Raw genomic sequence first — 10,278 nt, forward strand, 5'->3', positions numbered from 1 at the left:
AAAAAAAAAAAAGAATTTATTTTAAAAAATAAATTAAGAATTTATTAAGGGCGCCTGGCTGGCTCAGTCGTAAGAGCATGTGACTCTTGATGTCGGGGTTGTGAGTTCGAGCCCCACGTCCAGGGTAGAGATTACTTAATAAATAAAAGTTAAAATAAAATGGTCAGTGTTTAAAAAACAATTGGTTAGAAATTAGTTTTAGTTTGTACTGTGATAAATATAAATAGATAGAACCCATATAAACAAAATCTCTTGGGAGTCCTAAGACCAGAACAGTTGGTTTTGTCTCATCTTTTGCTGGGGTTAAGTGTGAAAACTCCAAAGTCAAAGCCACACTCAGTCAGATGCTCCTGATGCCTCCGGAAGGCACAATGGAGGAGTGCAGCACCCTGGCATTTGGGGAGTGAGTGCTGGGTGACCCCGTGCCTTCAGCTTGGACAAGGTTTTAGTTTCCGAGGTTGGGCCCCATGAAGTGGCCAGCTGATGCACAGTAATCTGATCACTTTGGAGGCGGCAGGCCGCTGGGGGTGAAGGGAGGACGGGAGACAGTTGCGCTGCGGATGCATTTAAAGCATCAGAAAGGTTCAAGTCTTCCATCTCATGCTCACTTCAAATCCTCATGTCCCACCTCTCCCCTCATGCCTTCCCCCTCGTGCATGGAGTGGATTGTGCATCAGCCAGTAGGTCTCAAAGTGAGGCCCACCTCAGATCTACAAAATCCCATGTCCTGGGGGTGGGCCTGAGCTGTGTGTGGTGAAGGGCCCTCCAGGGCAGTCTGAGGCACACACTCGAGTTGAGAACTTTGGTTGAACATTGAAGGCACTCAGGATAGAACTCCCCTTGAACGTGGTAAACAACACCATGAGGAGACAGACCGCTCCAGGATATAGGGCCCTCTGCAAGAAAACTAGCCTTGAAAACTGGTCTTCAGAAAGTCATTATCACAGGACTCTTCTAGATTAAAGATGGCAAACACAGCATGGCCAATTGCAGTGCATGAACCATGATTGGATCCCAGTGGGAGTGGTGGCGGTCAGGGGGATGAATAATAGGGAATTTAATATTCTTAGTTATAATCATGGTATCATGGTTTTGAGGAGAATGTTTATTCTTAAAACACAAAAGCCATCGGAATTTGGAAAGGAAGAAGTAAAATTGTCTCTCTTTGCAGACAACATGATTTTATCTATAGAAAATCCTAAAGACTCCACCAAAAAACTGTTAGATCTGATCAATGAATTCAGTAAAGTTGCAGGGTGCAAAATTAACATACAAAAATCGCAGTATTTTTATACACTAACAATGAATGATCTGAAAAAGAAATAAAATGATCCCATTTATAATAGCATCAAAAACAATAAAATACTTAGGAATAACTTAACCAAGGAGGTGAAAGATCTCCACTCTGAAAATTGCAAGACATTGATGACAACACAAATAAATGGAAAGTTATCCCGTGTTCATGGATTGGAAGAATTAATGTTGTTAAAATGTCTGTTGTTTACCCAAAGCCATCTACAGATTAGTGTGGTCCCTATCAAGATTCCAATGGCCTTTTTTTTTTTACAGATGTAGAAAAAAAGTCCTAAAATTTATATGGAATCACAAAAGACCCAGACTAGCCAAAGGAATCCTGAGAAGGAAGAACAAAGTGGTACTTGCTGATTTCAAATTGTATTATAAAGCTGTAGTAATCAAAATAGTATAGTGCTGGCATAAAAACAGACACGCAGACCAATGGAAGAGAATTGAGAGTACCGAAATAAACTACGGATCTCTGGTCAACTAGTATTTGACAAGGGAGCCAAGAATACTCAGTGGAGAGAAGACAGTGTCTTCAATAGACGGTGCTGGGAAAACTGGATATTCACGTGTAAAAGAATGAAACTAGACCACTATAATACACCCCTTGCAAAAATGAACTCAAAATATATTAAAGACTTAAATGTAAGACCAGAAACCATAAAACTCCTAGGAGAAAACAGGTGGTAAGCTCTTTGACATCGGTCTTGGCAATGATTTTTTTGGGATTTGACACCAAAAGCAAAAATAAACAAGTGGGACCACATCAGACCGAGAAACTTCTGCACAGCAGAAGGAACAACCTACAAAATGAAAAGTACCTATGGAATGGGAAAAAATATTTGCAAACCGTATATCTGTTAAGGGGTTAATATCCAAAATAGATAAAGAACTCCTACAACTCAATAGCAAGAAACCAACAGTCTGATTAAAATACGAGCAAAGGACCCAAACAGACATTTTTCCAAAGAAGATATACAAACGGCCAACAGTTATGTAAAAAGATGCTCAACATCACTAATCAGGGAAGTGCAAATCAAAGGCACATGAGATAACATCTTACACCCTACTGAAATGACTATCGTCACAAAGACGAGATTACAAATGCTGGCGAGGATGTGTGCAGAAGGGAACCCTTCCTTGTGTGCTGTTGGTGGGATTGTCAGGTAGTGCAGTCACTATGGAAAACAGTATGGGGGTTCCTGAAAAAATTAAAAATTAGCGTTACCATATGATCCAGCAATCCCGCTTCTGGGAATATACCCAAAGGAAATGAAAACACTATGTCACAGAGACATGTGCAGCGCCATGTTCACGGCAGCATTATCTACGATGGCCAAGACAGGGAAACAACATAAGTGTCCATCGACGGATGAATGGGTAAAGAAGTGATACATACACACAATGGAATATTACTCAGCCATAAAAAGAGAAGGAAATCCTGCCATTTGCAACAACGTGGATGGAACTTGAGGGCATTATGCTAAGTGAAATAAGTCAGACAGGGAAAGACAAATACTGTATGATCTCACTTATATGTAGAATCTTTAAAAAAAAAAAAAAAGCCTCATAGAAAAAGAGATCAGATTTGTGGTCAGAGGTAGGAGGTAGTGGGTGGGGGAATTGTAATAAGATGGTCAAAAGGTACAAATTTCTAATTACAAGATAAATAAGTACCCAGGGATGTAACATACAATGTAATGATTATAGTTAACTCTGTTGTATGGCATATTTGAAAGTTATTAAGAGAATAGTAGATCCTAAGAGTTCTCAGGACAAGAAAATTATTTCTTTTTTTTTTTTGTATCTATATGAGGTGATGGATGTTAATTAAGTTTATTGTAGAAATTTCACAATATATGTAATAAGTCATGCTTTACAGCTTGAGCTTATACAGTGCTTTATGTCAGTTATGGCTCAATAAAACTGGAAAAAAATATGCCAAAGTATGATCCTTTGCATCTTTCAAATGGCTTGGTAAAAAAAAAAAAGTATGTGACAAAACAAGATACAGTAAAATGTTAACAACTATTAAACCTAGTGGTTTCAATAGGAGTATTTATTTTACTATCCTTTTAACTTTTCTGTTTGAAAATTTTCTTAAGTTGGGCACACAGAAGATGCAACTCCTCCATTTCACTCCATGTTTAAGATGGAACTTCATGTATGATTAGGTTTGGCTGTGAGTAAGAGATCCAAAATATCAGCAGCTTAAACAAGATGGAAGCTTATTTCTCTATGTGAAAGTTCACAGGTAGGTGGTTAGGCAGGTAGGTGGCTTTGCAGCACGTTGTCCTCAGAACCGAGGCACCTTCCATCTTATTGCTTCCCAATAGGTGACTTCCCTCACTTCATGGCCCAAGACAGCTGCTCCCACTCCCGCCATCACATCCACATTCCAGCAGACAGAAGAAAAGGAGGTAAAGGGCACATTCCTGCTACTTTTAGGAAAAACCCCTGGAGGCCACCACAAAACATCTCCTTGACCAAAGTTTGGTTTTGTAGCTACAAGGGAGGCCAGACATGCCTTCATCCTAGGCAGCCGCATACCCGGCCTAAAATTGGGCGTTTGTGACTCCGAAAGACAGGAAGGGAGGAAATACAAGGTCAGTTTGTAAGCTCTGCCCTGCCACAAAAAGGCATCTTAAACTCAGGATATGGCAGGTAGTCTCCCAGGGCTTAGCACAAAGGATCGCGAGGCAGCCGACTTTGGGGACATCTTATTGTAGAGACCCAGCAAGGGAGCTGAGCTGCCCGAGCCCCGCTTGGAGAGAAACCCCTGGCTCCTGGTGACCGGCCACTGTCCCTCTTTTCTGTCCCGCAGTGTCGAACCTGTCCCAGTACTTCAGCCCGGCCTCGGTGGCCAACAGCCCGGCCCGCGCCCTCCTGCTGGTCGGCGTCGTCCTCCTGGCCTACTGGTTCTTGTCTCTGACCCTGGGCTTCACCTTCAGCCTCCTGCACGTGGTGTTCGGCCGCTTCTTCTGGGTCGCGCGGGTCATCCTGTTCTCCATGTCGTGCGTGTATGTCCTGCACAAGTACGAGGGGGAGCCGGAGAACGCCGTCCTGCCCCTCTGCTTCGTGGTGGCCATCTACTTCATGACCGGGCCCATGGGCTTCTACTGGCGCAGCGGGCCCAGCGGCCCCAGCGTGGAGGAGAAGCTGGAGCACCTGGAGAACCAGGTCAGACTGCTCAACATCCGCCTCAACAAAGTGCTGGAGAGTCTCGACCGCGCCAACGGCAAGTGACAATCAGCCAGCCGGCCGGGTCCCCTCACGCCAGCGCCCGCTCTCAGAAAACAAAAACGGAGAAGGAAGAAAAGAGCACCAAACCCCAAACAATCTCAATAAACGTTCCTGAGCACGGCGGGGGGCGCTCTGTGAGGGTCTTTCCGGCCACGTGTCGACCCTGAGGACACGTTCCCAGAGGAATGACGGGATCGCTTGTGTAGAACCACCCACCAAGTGTCATTAGTGGGGGAAAAAATATTTTTTAAACAAAGGATATAATCATATTAGCTGTACAGTAAGAGTTTATCTGTGCATAGAGCATAAAGTTAATTTTTTCAAGCACTTAAATACATCTTTTGTAAGGTTTTTTAACAAAGGCAGATCGAGTCAAGTTTAATAAAACTTTACATTGAGGGGGAGAATATGCTAATGGGACACTTTCGACTAAAAGCTCCAATGCTAGCATTTGTTTTCACAGCATAGGGCTTGGTGGGGGAGGTCTGGGTGCGTTATTCTCATGTTCCAAAACCGTGGGCTTCATTTTATGTTACTTTCAGTTGATGGTGACTGGGCTGATGTTGGTTCTGGGTGTGGGCGCTTGGGGTCCAGGACGGAACTAAACATCTTTTGGGTCCTAGTGACCCCAGCCAGGTGCCTGTCAACTATATTTCTAAAAGGAAAGATTATTATCTGTGGAAAACCTGAGATTCCTTGGTTGGTTTGTTTATTTCCCTTCTGAACTTTGATGTATTTTAACCTCCACGTTTTGTAAAGGAAAACTCAAGGACCAGGCGAAGAAACGTCTCTGGGGTTTGACGCCGAGAGCCATGGGCGGGGGAGCACCGAAGCTCCCTCTGGCAGGAGTCTATTTGATGCCCTCGTGACGCCGTCTGCCAGCTAGACCTCCAGACGAAAGGTCTGCCTTGCAGGGTTGTTGTTTGTTTCCTTGTGGTTTTGGTGGACTCAGGACCATGGAAGGAAGACAAACCGTAGCAGCTAATAACATTTCCGAGTCTGTCGCTGCTTCTAAGGCATTCTCAGGAACAATAAGCAGCGAGAAACACGCCTTGGAGAAGATCCGAATTATTTTTCCTGAAATTTTTACCATCCATGTGTTAGGTGCTTTCTGTCTGAAGTCTGTGGTGCCCTCATCTTAGGTAGTGCCCAGGGGCAGAGAGGGACGTACCAGGCAGACAGCAGTGGGGGGCCTCGGCAGGGGCGCCTTGCAAGGCTGGGTCAGGGGTGCAGGGAAACACCCCAGTCTCGGCCCCCCGGGCCTGTCGGTAAGCACCGGGGAACACACAGCAAGGAGGGGAGGCTCAGGCTTTGGTGGAAGGCAGTTTCGAAGGTAGCCAGGGGTTGTGACTCCCTCCACGATCCTTCCCGCCCCCCCTCTGTGCCCCAGGGGGTCCCCTCACGGAGCCCCTGTATGCAGATTTGCAGAGACCCCTGTCAGATTGGGCAGAACCAAGAGCCCACGGTCCACATAGCATTCTGGAGAAAACCCAGCTGTCTGCCAACTCTTGTGCGGTATTCCCGGGAAGTTTTATTTTGGGTTGCAAGTATCGGGAAAACAGGAGCAGCTGTTTTTGAGAATGTTGATGAAACTTCTGCTTTTAAGGTGCACATAATGGGACCCAAACTTGGTTCATGTCCTGAAACACATACCTGTTCTCCAGGGTGTGCTCGGGCAAATCCTTATCCATGGGCATCTGGAGCCCGTGGTTTCTGGATCGAAGCTGTTCCAGTTTTGCCATTTAGATACTTCCAGACAAATCTCTTTTAGCACAGGGTATACAGAATAAGGCCTCCGGGGAGGCCATCCTTGCCCTCCTTCCTTTTGTGCATTTGGCTTTTGTGTATTGGGAGTGTTTGGTACTAAATAAAACATTGCTTTGCCCACGTTGGCGGGGGGAGAATTGGCATTTGGTGCGCAAAGGCTTTAAAGTCCTCAACTGTCATGGGTCTGGATAGAATATCCACTTCGTTCCCCCTGCCACCTTCCCACATGCAGCCTGAAGGTGTAGACAGGAACACTGTTTTAATCTCCAGTAAATCAAGGACGGCTCGTGCCTCTGGGCCCCGTTGCGCTGAGACCGGGAGCAGCAACTAGAAATCGCTGTTGGGAAGATGCACCACTTTTACCCAATGAGCCAAGTGTGGGCTCTGAGGCCAGTCTTAGAATCTGATACACTCAGATGAAAGATGGCTTTATTTTCAATGAAAGAACCTATTAGTTAAATAGGCGTATCACTTCAGGGCAGAACGTTATTTGAAATTTGGGTAGGAATCGTGGATGTTAGATCTGGATAAATCTTGCTCTTTGATGCACATGTTTGCTTTTTGTTTTGGGCATCTTCTTACCTCCAAATAGTTCGGGATTTTTTTTTCTTTCTCCCTTCCATGGAAGCTTGTTAGGGTACTTGGCCTCTCCCAGAGCTCCCCATCTCTTTCTTTTTCCTCTCTTTTGTACATGGAAAAAAAAATGTATTTTTGTACCATATCTCATACCTGGAAGAGAAACCCTTTTTTTATGCCTCCTGGGCCGTAGAACATATTAGTGCAACACTTCGGTCAATGTGATGTAAAAAATCCTGATGAGAACTACTGTGAATGGGTTGTCACTACGACTCTGTTTTCTAGATCTCTTAAAGTTCATCAGTGTTTATTTCCCAGTGCCTCAGTGTCCCGACACACGCCACGAACAGAAAAGAGAAAGGACCAACTCTCTCTCTGACTGGCTGGATTTGTGCGGCTGCTCCGGAGTCTGGGTTGACAATGACCTCTGCCCTGAGAGCTAACAAAGGTGTTTCCGCGGCTCACCGGCCTTCCATCAGTACATTCCCTGCAGCGATCAGGATCGGCATCATCAGCCTTCTGGGGGCTTGGGGCTTTCTGTTTCAGCGATACCCCCATCCCTTCTGGTAACAAAATGCAGCGATAGAATTTCTCGAAAGCCGGTCTTGTGCATTGTGCCACGGTCTTTATTGAGAAAGGTAACTGGGTGACTGGCACGGGAGGCCAATACCATTGAAAGAAGGTTTGTCGGGGCGCCTGGGTGGCTCAGACGGTTAAGCGTCTGCCTTCGGCTCAGGTCATGATCCCGGAGTCCTGGGATCGAGTCCCGCATCGGGCTCCCTGCTCCTTGGGAGCCTGCTTCTCCCTCTGCTTCTCTCTCTCTCTCTCTGTCTCTCATGAATAAATAAATAAAATCTTAAAAAAAAAAAAAAAGAAAAAGAAAGAAGGTTTGTCACAGGGTTCCCTAAAGCCAATGGGCACTGCATGCCACGCAGGGCCCCCCGAAGCCCTTCATGTGCAGGGTCGGGAATCAGAGAAGGGGGTCCGTGCTTGATGACTATGGTCGTGGGAGGTGACCAGGTTCGAACAACCCCTCCTGGGTGCCAGGGGCAAACGTGCAGATTGGGGTCAGTGGTTGGGAGGATTATACTAGGACTTTGCTGAGGGTAGGCTCGTGGGGAAGATGTAAACCCCGTTGGCCGCTAGTCTGTCTCTGACTCAGCAGCCTCACGGAGAGGTGAGGAACAATGTCACGTAGCCGATGCAGCATCGAAAACATGGTGCATACACCCTGTGCCTGGTGGCAATCCCGAACCGCTTCATTTCTACGCCTTCTGCTTCTTAAGCTGCTCTAGATGATTGGCACCTGATCACCCCTCCCTGATGAGGTTTGATTGTCTGACTTAACCCAAAAGCCAGCTCTGGCCGTCTAACTGGCTCATGTTAGAAGGAGTTCCTAAGGCCCTAAGTTGTCATTCCCCCTTCCACAACTTAAAAAAAAAAAGAAAAAAAAATATATATATATATATCTCCATTCTGCAAAGTTTTGTTTATGGTCATCTGAGTAATTGGACTTTTGCTTCTCACTTGTGAATAGTGAGTAATAGAATTATATATTTTTTTGCAGGATCTAACATAGTACCCTTAAAATTAGTATTGGACAGCCGTCAATATGATGTACAGTATCTGGGATAAACAAACTTAGTTCAGCGTACTGAATTCTGTGCTTTCCTCCTCAATGATTCCCCGATTTGCAGGAGATATACCAGGACTGGGTTTTGCCATTGTGGTGGCATAAAAGGCTGATTGTCATTTGCGTCGTCTACTGAAAAACCTGTGGCAGCTAACGATGTCATTGACCCTATGTTCTAATGTCTTTTTGCGGATTTAAAGTTTTTGTTATACTGTCAGCTTTAATATTCGCATGTGTGTTAAATCTCTGGATACCGTGTAATTAAACTGATTTCTTGTGGTGGTGACGGTGATTAGTGCTCACTTAAAATCCAGCGAAGCAACTATTTCCCCTCTTAACTGGAAATCATATTTGTGAGGTATGGTGTCCATTATCAACAGTGTATTCATGATTCAGTTCACATTTTGTGTATCTGATAATAAATTTTCTATAGCATTTGATTTCACACTTAATATAAACCCATTTGATTTGAATATGGTGGTGTGTGTGTGTATGTGATGTGTGCACACTTTAGTTCCGTAAGCCTTGGAAAACTGATTCTATGAATATCAAATATAGACATAAATGTATAAGGCTTATTTTATTTGCAAAATGGTACCTACATTCCTCCTATTTATTAAATCACTGACTTTAGTGTTCTGTAGAGATATTTGTAGACCGATTTCAGAACGGAATGAAAATATTGTGAAAATTACAGCTTAATAAATGTTTATTGTAATTTTGTTGTACAGATTTCTTAAATATGTTTCATTATTTCTGACCAAGCATTTGTGGAGTCTTCCCCAGTCTTGACATGTAATGGTGATTTTATGGTTCTATTCCCCTGAGAAGAGTCAAATAATCTTGATGTGTTCAACTGGAAGGAGGGTTACCAGATAAAATACAGACACACCCAGTGAAATTTGAATTTCAGATAAACAACCAATACTTTTTTTTTTTAAAGATTTTATTTATTTATTTGGGAGAGAGAGAATGAGAGACAGAGAGCACGAGAGGGAGGAGGGTCAGAGGGAGAAGCAGACTCCCCGCCGAGCAGGGAGCCCGATGCAGGACTCGATCCCGGGACTCCAGGATCATGACCTGAGCCGAAGGCAGTCGCTCAACCGACTGAGCCACCCAGGCGCCCCAACCAATACTTTTTTAAAGTATATCCCAAACATTGCATGAGATATATTTTAAAAAGTACTGGTTGTTTATCTGAAACTCAGATTTAACCAGGAATCCTGTATTTATATTTGCGGATTCGGGCAACCCTAACAGGGTTTTGCAATAGATGTATACCCCTCTATCCCACCCTGGACCGAGATGCTTTCATGGGTGGTAAACATTATTTCCTTAGCAAATATTCAGGAGCAAATGTAACAGAATAGTCCAGCTAAATACACTTATGACCCAAAAGTACTGCTCGTGGGGGGGTGGGTGTGCTCTCTGGAGGCCCTCTGGGTGGCCCCAGCCTGGGAAAGAGCAGCTTAGAGGAAGGGACCCCACACCCTGGAGGACAGGACAGCAGTGAGTAGCCTCAGCCGCAGTTCTGGGTGACTTAAGTAGGAACCAGAGTGAGATATGAAAACGTTGTCCATTTGAGTGAACTAAATACATGTGGTTAATCATCGTGCAAGAGCACATTAAAAAAAAAAAAAAAGATGCAGTGAAACAGTAGGTGGGAAAGGAGGGGTGGGAGCAGGTCCCAGGAGCAAGAAGAACATTAACTGAAACGAGGCGTTGCCGGGCGCTGTGCTGGGCTGAGCAGCGTGGTT

At 44.7% G+C, this 10,278-nt stretch overlaps 1 protein-coding gene across 2 annotated transcripts in view; it reads left to right on the top strand.

Moving 5' to 3' along the window:
• Positions 1-9,253, top strand: part of BRI3BP (BRI3 binding protein) — a 27,102-nt gene extending 17,849 nt beyond the window's left edge. Inside the window, exons 3-5 of one of the 2 annotated variants that reach the window (XM_081802402.1) lie at positions 3,639-3,722; positions 4,127-7,570; positions 7,776-9,253. In XM_081802402.1, coding sequence (XP_081658528.1) covers positions 3,639-3,722; positions 4,127-4,548 — 506 coding nt within the window. In that variant the 3' untranslated portion in view covers positions 4,549-7,570; positions 7,776-9,253. The remainder of the gene's footprint in view (positions 1-3,638; positions 3,723-4,126; positions 7,571-7,775) is intronic. The other variant, XM_081802403.1, reaches the window with a different exon arrangement.
• The last annotated feature ends 1,025 nt before the right edge of the window (positions 9,254-10,278 follow it).

The sequence above is a fragment of the Leptonychotes weddellii genome, chromosome 13 (genome assembly GCF_054177405.1).
Source record: "Leptonychotes weddellii isolate Sample4059 chromosome 13, ASM5417740v2, whole genome shotgun sequence".
Classification (NCBI taxonomy): domain Eukaryota; kingdom Metazoa; phylum Chordata; class Mammalia; order Carnivora; family Phocidae; genus Leptonychotes; species Leptonychotes weddellii.